At 41.6% G+C, this 14,705-nt stretch overlaps 1 protein-coding gene across 24 annotated transcripts in view; it reads left to right on the top strand.

Annotated features, from left to right (window-relative positions):
* The window catches only part of LOC139556243 (receptor-type tyrosine-protein phosphatase kappa-like), a 181,807-nt gene that overhangs the window by 150,533 nt on the left and 16,569 nt on the right, over window positions 1-14,705 (top strand). For 11 of the 24 annotated variants that reach the window (XM_071369913.1, XM_071369920.1, XM_071369910.1 and 8 more), the window contains 5 exons: window positions 2,795-2,930; window positions 4,699-4,734; window positions 7,951-7,980; window positions 10,090-10,250; window positions 10,816-10,851. In XM_071369913.1, the coding sequence (XP_071226014.1) occupies window positions 2,795-2,930; window positions 4,699-4,734; window positions 7,951-7,980; window positions 10,090-10,250; window positions 10,816-10,851 (399 nt within the window). The remainder of the gene's footprint in view (window positions 1-2,794; window positions 2,931-4,698; window positions 4,735-7,950; window positions 7,981-10,089; window positions 10,251-10,815; window positions 10,852-14,705) is intronic. The other 13 variants (XM_071369921.1, XM_071369928.1, XM_071369933.1 and 10 more) reach the window with 6 other exon arrangements.

The following is a 14,705-nucleotide window of genomic DNA, read 5'->3' as shown; positions in this document are numbered from 1 at the left end:
TGTCATGAATTGTTTTCCCCGTACAAATGTCTCCGAAGCGGATTGGCCAGGAGGTTGTGAAACCAATCCAGACAGAATTTGATAAGGGCTCCGCCGTGTAGCCTACCATTAGGAATGAAAATAGATTTTCATTTAAGCACTGAGTTTTATCTTCAAAATGGTTGTAATCCAATTCCATGTGATTTTCCTCTGGTATTTTTTCATGGATTGTATCTCATTAACTCTAACAGAAACATAAGTATTCTTGAGGCGAGATGGGGATGATGTCTCAAGCAATACCTTCAAACATTTGACACCGGGCTGCAGAACTGATTAATAACCTTTTAACTGGTGTCAACATATATTGTGAAACCTGCTCTGCTATCAAGGCTATTGTTTTTCTTGTTGCGCTCAATATTACATTTGTTATAGTACTCTTTATGGCATAGTCTGGCTGTTTCATGTAAAGCATTGAGTGGAAGAATGTGTGTTATTTGGATATGAGATGATTTAATACTGCTGTTTTACAATCTAAAAAAGAAACAGGAAAAAAGGGTGACATATTACTGTGACTGAGGCAAAGGCTCTTCTTTCATCTTCTCTTTGTCCCATTATATCGCTGCAGTGGTAAGCAACCATTGACAGAAAAACACATAGCTCTATCATAGCAATGACTTGGTTATTTGGTTATTATCACCATGGGGTCAAGTTCAGGCATACTCTGAGCCGATCCAAACAATCTAGTCTGTTCAGTTAATTTCGCTGATATTTTCCAGAATGTTTTTGAAGCTGACTTAAATACCAGAAAATGGTTTCTATACCATCATTTTCCCGCTACAATAGCATGGCTAAAGTGAGGGTGAAAGAGCTGTCAAACAGAGAGAAGGGATAGTAGCTGTAGGTGTTTAAGTGTTGAAGCCAGCGGCGTGGCCAGTAGGTGACAACGTGAGAGACAAGGACAGTTTGTCCCGCTCCTTTGGGACACATGTTCTGTAGTCATCCGTCTCCTTCCAACCTGATAGCGAGAGGGAGAGATTTGGAGAGGCACACGGGAGCCGGGGGGTTCACTGTCAAGCACAACAGACAGTCCCAAAGAACCTGCCCCCCTCGCTTCTATAGCTCCCCCATACACTGACAGAGATCTGGGTTTAAGCCCCAGAGACTACCTCCTTTCTGCTACGTACATCCAACTTTCTGTTCCTAGATGTGTTTTAGTGGATGTTAGACATGCTCTCTAAAGTGGTTTCGTCCATCCACAACATGTTAGGGATCACACCGATTACAGATGATGTTTTACGAGCAAAGCAGATTAGTTTCAGGAATAAAGATAGCTACAGTATGGGACCACCAAACACTCCAGCACAGTCTTTCCAACTGAAATAGTCAGTTCGCTCTATTTGTTAAGGGTATCGCAACCTGTTCTCTGAGGGGGGGGGGGTTGGTAGTGTGGTAGTGATGGTAGTCTGTCTTAGGTGGTCTGCGGAAGATTGTTCTTGCCCCAGGGTGGTGAGTTAGTGAAATACAGAATAGTGGTCCCTCTAGTGACACAGATGCCAGTTTGTTGTCGTTTTCTCCCTTGATAGAAACTAGGCCATTGAATTGACCCTGAGGAATAATGGCTTGAGTGCTGGTTGAAGATGGGCTTTTCCCAGGCATAAAAGTCTGTGCCAGGCATCCCATTGTATCAGTCTCCGTAAAGAACTTCTGTTTGATCTGAGGATGGATGAGATGGGAGTCGTCATATCTTCCATTCCTTTCACTGCTGTTGGTTATCATTCAGCTGTTGATATAAAAGGACTACATTATTGTATGAATGAAGTACTAGGTTCAGCGTTGTATAGGGATATAATTATCCTTTGACATCATATTTGCCCTGCAGGTTGGAGTGCAGGGGTCAGGAGATAAAGGACTTGCATCAAGAAATGATGTACATTTTAGAAATTGTGCAATGGTCTCAGTCTACTGTAGGAAGGGCATTTCACTAAGTGCTAGGAGACAGTAAAAGGAAGGATTATGCTTTACTTGGGTTTTTATGTGTTTTGCATTAGAAAGAGGATTATGGCGTTTGTATATCTCAAAAGCAAAATAATACAATACATCAGAGGCAACATGATCAATGTAGAGATTTTGATTTTTTTCACTTTTATGATTGGTACATAGTTTTGTATTGGTTTACCTTTGACAGTATTTACGTATACCCCTATTTGTAAACAGTTTAGAAAATAACATGTTGTGTACTAGGATATCATATTATTTTCTTTGTTTTCTAATGAGTAGCCAAACCCAATGTTTTACAGTAGTTAATGGCTTTGAAGTTTTTGAAAATATTAAAAGACCACAGATAGTGAATTTATACTTTTAATATCTTGTGGGGACCATGGGGGTATGAAACATAATTAGAAATTAAATTCTAAAGGCATTTACAAGAAAACCCAATTTAATCAGGACATTAGTGTGTGTAGAACCAGTGCACAAAGATAGTATACGGTAATGGAAATATGAATGTATTTAAATATGAATAGGCTATTGGTCTTTGTCTTTTTATGTTGTGGTATGGCTCAATCTGGAAGACATCCTCATGAAATGGTGAAGTGTATATATCATGTGTGATGGGAAAACCAATCCCTGTCGAGTGGACCACCATCTGGTCAAGTGAAGTAATCATTATGGTCAAACATTATGATCAAAGGAAGTATAGTTCTGCTGGAAGAGACTCACTTTTGCACTATGCCCTTTCAATTGTTGTATTTCACGGTCAGAACTACAACAAACGTACACCCTATTAATTGACCTTTGTTTCTAACCTGTCACCTAGGAGCTACAGAGGAACCAGAGGTGATCCCGGACCCAGCCAAGCAGACAGACAGGGTGGTGAAGATTGCTGGCATCAGTGCTGGGGTGCTGGTTTTCATCCTACTGGTGCTGGTGGCCATCCTTCTGGTCAAGAAGAGGTGAGTGGAGTGTCGTAAATAGTAGACACTGTGTTACTGGCTCTATGCTAGCATAGCATACCTACACACCATGAGAACACTCTACTCCATCACATGCCATCAACATAACCATGACTCTCAGCAGAGGCTGGGCTGGACTATTAGACAGCCTACCCAATGAGGGAGGAAAGGGGGGGTGAGAGGAGGGAGGAAAGGGGGGGTGAGAGGAGGGAGGAGAAGGGGGGTGAGAGGAGGGAGGAGAAGGGGGGTGAGAGGAGGGAGGAGAGCGGGGGGTGAGAGGAGGGAGGAGAGCGTGGGGTGAGAGGAGGGAGGAGAGCGTGGGGTGAGGAGGGAGGAGAAGGGGGGTGAGAGGAGGGAGGAGAGGGGGGTGAGAGGAGGGAGGAGAGCGGGGGGTGAGAGGAGGGAGGAGAGCGGCGGGGTGGCAGGAGAGGGGGAGACGAGACTACAGTATTGTATGTTATTGTTTATGCAGTGTCAAGACCATGTTATGACAAACTCTGGTAAAACAGCCTTACATAGTCAGCGTTACCAGAGTTTGTCATAACATAGTTTGGTAGAGAGTTGGATTGAGTTTCAAGGGTAGGCAGGCAGGGTACTGGACATGACTTAGATGAGGAGGACCCATAAGGCTTATCTCTCAGAGTAGCACAGTGAACTTTGGAGCATACAGATTTCCCCAGGTTTTCTTGAAATGTTCAGAGAATTTCAACTTTATATCTGAAGTGGCTGGTCTGAAAAGCTGTGTAACATACCCAGGATTATTTGGCTTTGCTGAGTTTTGGAGGTGATTTGAACTCACACAAGTGCATACCAGTGGTGAACAATACTAATAGACTTTTCTTTGCTGAGAGGTGGAACATTTCTTTGAAGTCTTTCGGGTGTCTTAATTTAATAGGTATTCCGATGTGTTTTACTGTGGTTTTTCACTGCAGCTTATTAAGATTTCTGCTTTTATGCTGTTTTTCCACAAAAAAAGTGGGCAGCTTTTTGTTGAGGGTTGCATTCAGGATACATACTGTAACAACAATATTGAGCTGTGCTCAGTTTGTGCTAGCCTCAAGTTTTATTCATTTTGTCACTCGCTTACCTTCTCATCCCACTCAGTAATGCTTGGAGCTGCTTCATTCAAGACTCATTCAGAATTTTGTTTACTGCTTGGTAATTACAGTATAGCTATATGTATCTTTCCTGGCTTTTATTTTGTAGGATTTGACTGTGTTGACCATCTAAATGCATCAAAGTCAATAATTGTCTAACTAACAGCCCCCAGTAGAGAGTGGATTGAGCCTATATTAATTCCTGTGCTATCCATTATTAACTGTTAGTGGAATTAATTAAGTCCAAGCTCAACATACTTTTACTCTACTATACTTTTCTGTTAGTATTCATTAACATTTTCCTACTTGGACAAGTTATGGGGAATGGACTGTATTCTGGAAGGTTATGGGGGAATGGACTGTATTCTGGAAGGTTATGGGGAATGGACTGTATTCTGGAAGGTTATGGGGGAATGGACTGTATTCTGGAAGGTTATGGGGGAATGGACTGTATTCTGGAAGGTTATGGGGAATGGACTGTATTCTGGAAGGTTATGGGGGAATGGACTGTATTCTGGAAGGTTATGGGGGAATGGACTGTATTCTGGAAGGTTATGGGGAATGGACTGTATTCTGGAAGGTTATGGGGAATGGACTGTATTCTGGAAGGTTATGGGCTAATATATAATCCGAAACCTCTGATGTTGTCTAAATGCTACTTTTCTTTTTAGTCATGGAGGCTTTACTACGAAGAATTGGTCAGTCAGGTGTGTACACACACACACACACACACTCTCGCTCTCTCGCTCTCTCTCTCTCTCTCTCTCTCTCTCTCTCTCTCTCTCTCTCTCTCTCTCTCTCTCTCATGTTTTACTAACCTTGTAGGGACACACAATTGATTCCCATTCAAAATGCTATTTTCCCTAACCTTAGCTCCAAAATATCAACTTAACCCTAAACCAAACTTAACTCCTAAACTTAACCCTAAACCCTAAATCTAACCCTAATACTAATTATAATCCTAAACCCCTTAGAAATAGCCTTTTTCCTTGTGGGGTCCGTCAACATGTCCCCAGTTGCGTCATTTTTTTTGTTTGTTTACTATTACTATTCATGTGAGTACTTCTGCTCCCCACAAGTATAGTTAAACATGTCCACACACACACACACACACACACACACACACACACACACACACACACACACACACACACACACACACACACACACACACACACACACACACACACACACTCAGTTGGGGTCATGCAGAGGAGGCAGGTTGTAGAGATCAGGGTGTTTGGGGCCTTGAGAGAGCAAATTGTGTCACGCTGTAATTACTTTGTGAATCTCCTATCGATTTTGTTCAGTTTTTCAGATAAGGTTTTATAATGAATGCTGGCAAACTGAACTGTCTCCAGCACCTGTGATGAATACTTTGGAAAGAAATTGAGATTGTTTTAAAGGGAAAAAATAAATAACTTATCCTCAGTCGGGGCACACCTCTACATGCTGATCAGGTTTGGCAGGAAAGATGTGCGGAGAGGAGCCCTTACTCTGCGCACCTTTTCTCTCTTTCTATGACACATGGCCCCATCGTGTGGCCATTTAGCAGAATGACAGTTTGAAATCGCCCTATAGAACTATTACCATGTACTGTAAGTAACAATATACATCTTTGTTGTCTCACATATTTATCAAATATTCTGACACCCACATACAATGCATGGGTCATTGATGAAAGCTTTTTTAACCAATGTGTTTTCAGGTTAGATTTACACAAAAGTGATCTACACAGTATCTAATGATCCAGGTTAAACAAACACATCCCAATGAACTTGAATGACATTAGTGCCTATCATCTGTGGGGTTCAGGAGAAGTGAATTTGAATGAGACTGATGAATGAGCGGTGCTTATACACCTGTTCCTGATAGAGATATCTGTAACGTTGTGGTTCTGTTCACAGTGTTGGACAGTCAAGCGGTGCCTGTGACTACTGATGAGTGAGGCTTTCAAATGAATCTTAATTGGCAGAGCAGCCTCTGTGTCTCTGTAGATGTTCTGCCAATTAAGGAATCATTCCTAATGACCACTGCTCATTTACAGCCGTCTCCCTCCTAATTTCCCCTGCCATCCCCCTTCCATACCCGATCCATAACCTTTCAACTTCAGAGAAAGCTCATTCTGCCACAGGTCATTCCTTAGCTCCATTCTTTCCCCCCCTTTCCCTTCCCTCACACTTTTTCCCCTCCATTTTCTTCACTGGGGATTGTTGATTTAGTGGAGCTGGTACAGGCTTCCTTTGTGAAGATAAAAGGAAAAGATCAGGTTATAAAGTGAGTCTTTTCTCTCTGGTCGTGAGTGACAGATGTGTGGGTTGAGTAATAATAACTAAGTTTCCCTTTCTCTGATATTGAAAGAAAGTTACTTTTCGTCGATGTTCTTCTGGATCAAATCTAAAGGAGTGGCTTTTGAATTCTAGTTAAGTATTCTACAGTAAGTCTGGCAGATTCAAACCCCTTTGTTCAGTATTACAAACAATTGGTTTGTGTTGGTTTGGTGCTGGTGTACTATTGTAGTTGCATAGTAGTTCATGTTTTGTAATAGAATCTATTCCCTGTGGTTTAGAATATTTTTCAGAGAGGTGGGGGGGGGTTCATTTTATTGAATGCTTTTCATATAAGACATTGGCGTTAATTGCAGCGCCTGCTTTTGAGTTTTTGGATGGCTTCCTGGTTTGTAATTTCAGCCTGAAAAAGGACTGGTGTTTGGAGCGATGGGGCACCTTGGGTGCTAATGAGCCATAAACTCCTAATCCCATTGGAATGGATTAAAAGTACTGATGGTAATTGAATTCTGAAATATGACCAATGTCCCTTTGTCCCCAAAGTAAAGAGAAAGCTTGTGAAAATCAATAAAAAAGGGAGATATAGATTTGTTTTGGAACTAGTTAGCTTAACGTGTTGTGGGTGTCTTGAGTGTAGTTAATGTTGTTGGTGCTATAGTCACCCAGGTGTAGTAATCAACTAGACATCCTCTATCGGTTTATTCTAGAGATAATTAGAGGTCTATTTCTCTCTCTCACACACTGACCCTGTGTGTCTGAATCTCTCTTCCTCTTGTTAGTTGCACCGAGTTTCTTTTCTTCCAAAATCAGGTGACCAAGTAGAGTAGAACTCAATGATACACAAAGCAATACAAGTTAATGAAGTGGATATTGGAATCTCGTAGTTGCTTTGCACGGAAACAACGGAGGTTGAAGCCAAAACATACACGCAGTGGCAACATTTGTATGCTTCTTTTATTTTTATTTTACTTGCACATTATCTTCAATTACACTTTTATTTTCATCTTCATTTAGGAAAGTTGTGAGTTGATATCTGATGATTACATTACAAACACTAGTTACTGAGGAGATCAATACTTATGGGCAAGACACAACTCATTGATCTAATACAATAATGAATATGTGGTTCCCTTATTGAACAGAACCTATAAAAGATACTGCATCTTTAAAATGGTGGTCCATGACATTGCTTGTTTTCCAGGTAGCAAGAAGCTTGTTCTTTAGTTTGGCGCAATTTGTTTTGCAGCTGTGTTTCTCCACAATGCTTATCAAGACTTTTCTTTTCATATGTATCACCGTTGCCTAAATCTGGTGACAATAGTTTTGTGAGTCCAGTCTTCAAACTGTCTGACTGTCCATGTGAATGAGACAGTATTTAATGCATGACATTAATGATTCTGCCCAATTCCAAATTCAACCAGAACAAAAAGATGAACTATTTGCGTATTTGTAATGAAAATAATTTTCTCAATTTGAATTAATGCATGTAAAAATGAAATTCTAACATTAGGAAGTTAATTGATAGAGATTTAATTTTGTTTTCTTGCACTTTTTTCTGCTTTTGTTGATCCGACTGATTCACACTTTGCATTCACCAATATTTCTTCATCCTGCTGTCTCTGATTTGCGTGCCAGGAGGAGCTACTATTCTTACTCATATTACCTGTAAGTAAACAGACAAACAACAACAAAACAGAAAAAAATATATAATACAATGAGTGCACTTGTCCTTGGTTAGTTATGTAGTGTTTTAAAGATGCAGTATCCTTTTTTCAAGTGAAAACCCATATCGCTCAGAACCAATTGCCATTGACCAGCTCAAACATGCTTCGAAACACTCTCCAAACCAAAGTCATGATGACCAAAAGCGGTGTTATTTGAAAAAAGAATGCTGCACTTTGTGTCCTGTATTCAATCTGCGTGCATGTGGTTGTATGTATGTCAGTAACTCATGTATTTCATTACTCTTCTTCATGTCCTGGACCTCCTTTGTCCATTGAAAGGACACGGGGTAAACTGTGTGCCTCTACAAGTGCACACTGTTTGTGTTGTATGTCTTTTATATTTCATAAGCCCTTTCCAATTGGTTGCTCTGAATGTTGGTTGCAGAAGGTTTCCTCTTTGGTTTGGTGTAGGTTCTTCTGCTGTGATGCTGCTGTAGACAGTAGACAGTCATCTCCACACTGTGGTGCTTACCACTTGCTAAGGGCTGAAAAATAAAACTCCCCAATCTGTTGTCCTGACAAGTCTGCCGATGCTCTCCCATTCGACATGCTTGCCATTTCACCCTCGCCTCTGTGAGTGTTTTTTTTATGCTACACCGGCCTCGCATTTACCTCCCCTCCTCTCATTTTTGTATTTCTCACAATCATGTTTCATTTCATACCTAGAAGTGACACTCAACCTCAAGTGAATTCAAGTGAATGAGTCTTGTCAGAATTTCAGAGATTATTCCCCCAGACTGAGGATACTTTTCTCTCTCTCTCTCCCATGAAAATGAAAGACTGTATCAGCTGCACAGTGAACATCTTATGCTGGCTTCGGATAGTCCCTTCAAGCAATGTTAGGATATTAAATTTCTTAGCCCCCCCTGGGGGACATTTAGCCAATTATATCCTGTTAAGTTGGAATAATTGAACAGCTGAAAGTTACCAATAATGAACCTTAAAATGGTCAATGGTCAATGTTTTTACCAACGGGAAAGAGAGGTATCCCACAGTTTGCCACTATCAAAGGTCCTTAAAAGGTACAACATGGGAACTGGATCATTTTCTCACGGCTCTTGATAAAATTGAGCCTGCTGTGCATACCTATTTTGGACCCACTTCAAATGTATGATGGGCAGAAATGAGTATATTCTGCCTATAATTGTCATTTTACTAGAACTGTATGAAATTATACAATTTGACATCTTTCTCCTGCTGTCCACCCATCTGTCTCTTCTCTAGTACAAAGAGACCTCCTTTCAATTTCACTAGAGCGGCTCCTTAATAACCTCATCTCAATGCTTTCATCTAACTGCGAACTGCAATCAGAGGATAATTTGTACTGCAGCACCTTTCTTCAGGGTGCTCGCAAAGTGGAATTAGGAACTAGGAATAGAATAGAGTGGGTATGTGTTTTCATCGCAGTGCTTCTTTTTACAATACAAATGTAGAGAAACCGGCACAGTCGTAATTGCCCTTGAAATAAAAGCCTCCCAGTCTTGCAGGTGTTCAATCAGCTTTTCTCAACCAGGGGCCAATGAGGGAGTGCGCACACAATCAGTTAAATCGGTCAAACCATTTGGTATATCAATCTCGTTAATCTATAAACCCTATCTACTCCTGTCCAGAGGAAATGATAATGAGACAATCAACCAGACAGTGAGTCCCCAGTTTTCAGAATGTCTTGTCAGAGCCCAGATTGGGGATGAGATGCGGCAACCTCTCACCTTAGCATGAAGCATATGCCTTTCCCCCTCGAAGCAGAAGTTACTACTGCATGATTTCAATGCTTGAAATTGGACCCTTTTGGATTTCCCCTATATTTCTGCTACAGTATGTACCTAATGATACTTGACCCTAAGAATACAGTATTTGTGGGGTTTGCACATATTATTGGATGAAAACACAATTTTAAAAAGGCCATATGTGGAAGCCAAACCAATGGTCTGTTGTCATGGTGATACGATTTTCTCTTTCATTTATTTCCCTTTAGTCTTACCTGCTGTGTGTAAATACTCGACAACAAGGTATTTTTGTGATATTTAAACCTGCTTGTTTGATCCTTCAGGAAACTGGCCAAGAAGCGCAAAGATGCCATTGGGAATACTCGTCAGGAAATGACTCACATGGTGAATGCCATGGACCGCAGTTATGCTGATCAGAGCACGCTCCACACTGAGGATCCCATGGCCGTCACATTCATGGACTCCCACAACTTCAGCAACAGATGTAAGTATAATAGTCCCTCCGCAGATCCCTGGGGAACACCTCCCTCCACAGACACATGATACATGTGAGAAAGCCTCCTGACAGTGAGAATAGAGGAGGCTGGTGGGAGAGGAGCTATAGGATGACGGGCTCATTGTAATGGCTGGAATGGAGTCAATGGAACGGTACCAAACACATGGAAACGTGTTTGACTCTGTTCCATTGATTCCATTACAATGAGCCTGCCCCCTTATAGCTCCTCCCACCAGCCTTCTGACAGTTAGATAACCCCTCTGCCTTACAATGGAACAGGCCTTAGCACAGAGAAGTGTCCTATAAGTCAGGCTCTGAAGAGAGGCGTTAAGTTATACCTTACATGTTTTTACTTTAAAATGCATAAAAGGAAATTCCCAACATATGAATAAAAGCCATTAATGATTTGAACCTTTGTCGCAGGATATTTTGGTAGAATGACTTCTATTCTTATGCTCTGTTCATCTTGACCCTGGTATTTTATCATTCTGTAGTGTGCTGCAGCTTACTCAAGCCTTCTGGAATGTTCCTCATAAGATTTTTTTCCCTACAGTGCCTAATGATCCACTAGTGCCAACGGCAGTGCTAGGTGAGGCCCTGGTGCTATGTCATCTGCCCTGCCATGGCTTGTGTTCCTCATGCATATGTCGTTGTCACAGTCCTGTAGCCGCCCATTGTAAACCTGTAGCCGTTCCATTGTAAACCTGTAGCCGTTCCATTGTAAACCTGTAGCCGTTCCATTGTAAACCTGTAGCCGTTCCATTGTAAACTATTGTCTCTGTGTTAAGTCTGAGTAGTCAGTCATATACAATTCATGGTAGCCTTGAGAATGTATCACTGTCAGAATGACTGGCCTCCATATTCACTTATCCAGTAAGGGGGATAAAATAGGAATTGTTTCCAGATTGTAGATTTCCCCTGGCTGCCAGTATAAAGCACTTGGCCCTCAGCCATGGTAGAGTGGAGACGTGGCAGTCCTCCAGTGAACAGATGAGCAACACTTCAGGGTTTAGGACCCACCCATGAGCCGTTGAATTGAAGCTAAACCCCAATCAGAGACTCACACTTCTGAATGCATTACAACTGTCTACAAGCTCCAAATCCAGCTCAGGGCATTGGTGTAGAGATGAAGAGGGAAAACAAATTCAAACTCAAGTGAAGATTGATATATGACAGATACATTCACCTGAGCCCCAACCTGAAGATTAACCTCCTACATAACACTGTTATAGAATGAAACCAGTCATCCTGTTATTGTGTGTAAGTCCTTAGAGTCAGACTTTGTGAGCTGGTGCCATTTTGCCACATTCTCAGCCTCTCTGGGACTTGTCTCTGTCTGTGGAGAGTCAAAAAACACATCTGACAGTTTCCATGTAATGGAGTTCCTATGTAATGGAGTTCCTTCCTGATGCCATGAGTGTTCACTCATGGCATCAGGAAGGAGAGTGTTAGACACGGTGACACTAGATACGGTGTAGTCCACACTGACAGAACAAGCAAGCAACCGCTGAGGGTCTTTACGGCTTACTGAAAACCTGAGTTTGATGGGGAATTAAAATTCCCCCTCAGGCCAGTGTGCTTGCTGTGAAAATATCTTATTTTAGCTCTGTGTTGACGCTGGGCTTGGTAATAGGAAGTGAAGGGTGCAGTTCAAGCCGTGACTCAATCTATCATGTTAGGGCAGAATTAAGAGGTACAAATTTGCTAATGAGTAAAAATGTCAGCTTAGATAGTCTCTACACTAGAGTGCAGCAGTTCTCACGAGCTTAGATCCCGCCCACTGCAGAAGTGTCTGTTTGTCTCGCCATAGCTCTCTAGAAAGCCATTTGCAAATGTGTAAGAAAGTCAGTGTTGGGTGTTGGTCATGTAGTATAGTCGAATCTGTCGTCGTTGTTTGGTGATCACCTCCACCACCCTAACGTTCCAGTCATGTCACGTCATTATATATATATATATATGTATATATGTATATATATACACACACACACACACACACACACACACACACACACACACACACACACACACACACACACAGTTGAAGTCGAAAGTTTACATACACCTTACCCAAATACATTTAAACTAAGTTTTTCACAATTCCTGACATTTAATCCTAGTAAAAATTCCCTGACTTAGGTCAGTTCGGATCACCACTTTATTTTAAGAATGTGAAATGTCAGAATAATAGTAGAGAGAATTATTTATTTCAGCTTTCATCAAATTCCCAGTGGGTCAGAAGTTTACATACACTCAATTAGTATTTGGTAGCATTGCCTTTAAATTGTTTAACTTGGGTCAAATGTGTCGGGTAGCCTTCCACAAGCATCCCACAATAAGTTGGGTGAATCTTGGCTCATTCCTCCTGACAGAGCTGGTGTAACTGAGTCAGGTTTGTAGGCCTCCTTGCTCGCACACGCTTTTTCAGTTCTGCCCACAAATGTTCTATGGGATTGAGGTCAGGGCTTTGTGATGGCCACTTCAATACCTTGACTTTGTTGTCCTTAAGCCATTTTGCCACAGCTTTGGAAGCATGCTTGGGGTCATTGTCCATTTGGAAGACCCATTTGCGACCAAGCTTTAACTTCCTGACTGATGTCTTGAGATGTTGCTTCAATATATCCACATCATTTTCCTGCCTCATGATGCCATCTATTTTGTGAAGTGCACCCGTCTCTCCTTCAGCAAAGCACCCCCACAACATGATGCTGCCACCCCCGTGCTTCACGGTTGGGATGGTGTTCTTCAGCTTGCAAGCGTCACCCTTTTTCCTCCAAACATAACAATGGTCATTATGGCCAAACAGTTCTATTTTTGTTTCATCAGACCAGAGGACATTTCTCCAGAAAGTACGATCTTTGTCCCCATGTGCAGTTGCAAACCGTAGTCTGGCTTTTCTATGGCGGTTATGGAACAGTGGCTTCTTCCTGGCCTTTTAGGTGTCGATATAGGACTCGTTTTACTGTGGATATAGATACTTTTGTACCTGTTTCCTCCAGCATCTTCACAAGGTCCTTTGCTGTTGTTCTGGGATTGATTTGCACTTTTCGCACCAAAGTACGTTCATATCTAGGAGACAGAACGCGTTTCCTTCCTGAGCGGTATGATGGCTGCACGGTCCCATGGTGTTTATACTTGCGTACTATTGTTTGTACAGATGAACGTGGTTCCTTCAGGCATTTGAAAATTGCTCCCAAGGATGAACCAGACTTGTGGAGGTCTACAATTCTTTTCTGAGGTCTTGGCTGATTTCTTTAGATTTTCCCATGATGTCAAGCAAAGAGGCACTGAGTTTGAAGGTAGGCCTTGAAATACATTCACAGATACACCTCCAATTGACTCAAATGATGTCAATTAGCCTATCAGAAGCTTCTAAAGCCATGACATAATTTTCTGGAATTTTCCAAGTTGTTTAAAGGCACAATCAACTTAGTGTATGTAAACTTATGACCCACTGGAATTGTGATACAGTGAATTATAAGTGAAATAATCTGTCTGTAAACAATTGTTGGAAAAATGACTTGTGTCATGCATAAAGTAGATGTCCTAACCGACTTGCCAAAAGTATAGTTTGTTAACAAGAAATTTGTGGAGTGGTTGAAAAAACGAATTTGAATGACTGCAACCTAAGTGTATGTAGACTGCCAACATCAACTGTATATATATTTATTTGTGTGTGTGTGTGTGTGTGTGTGTGTGTGCGCATATATACAGTGGGGAGAACAAGTATTTGATACACTGCCGATTTTGCAGGTTTTCCTACTTACAAAGCATGTAGAGGTCTGTCATTTTTATCATAGGTACACTTCAACTGTGAGAGACGGAATCTAAAACAAAAATCCAGAAAATCACATTGTATGATTTTTAAGTAATTAATTTGCATTTTATTGCATGACATAAGTATTTGATCACCTACCAACCAGTAAGAATTCCGGCTCTCACAGACCTGTTAGTTTTACTTTAAGAAGCCCTCCTGTTCTCCACTCATTACCTGTATTAACTGCACCTGTTTGAACTCGTTACCTGTATAAAAGACACCTGTCCACACACTCAATCAAACAGACTCCAACCTCTCCACAATGGCCAAGACCAGAGAGCTGTGTAAGGACATCAGGGATAAATTGTAGACCTGTACAAGGCTGGGATGGGCTACAGGACAATAGGCAAGCAGCTTGGTGAGAAGGCAACAACTGTTGGCACAATTATTAGAAAATGGAAGAAGTTCAAGATGACGGTCAATCACCCTCGGTCTGGGGCTCCATGCAAGATCTCACCTCGTGGGGCATCAATGATCATGAGGAATGTGAGGGATCAGCCCAGAACTACACGGCAGGACCTGGTCAATGACCTGAAGAGAGCTGGGACCACAGTCTCAAAGAAAACCATTAGTAACACACTACGCTGTCATGGATTAAAATCCTGCAGCGCACGCAAGGTCCCCCTGCT

The sequence above is a fragment of the Salvelinus alpinus genome, chromosome 27 (assembly GCF_045679555.1).
Source record: "Salvelinus alpinus chromosome 27, SLU_Salpinus.1, whole genome shotgun sequence".
NCBI lineage: Eukaryota > Metazoa > Chordata > Actinopteri > Salmoniformes > Salmonidae > Salvelinus > Salvelinus alpinus.
Note: the sequence above shows the minus strand (reverse complement) of the source record. Positions and strands in the feature narration are given on the sequence as shown.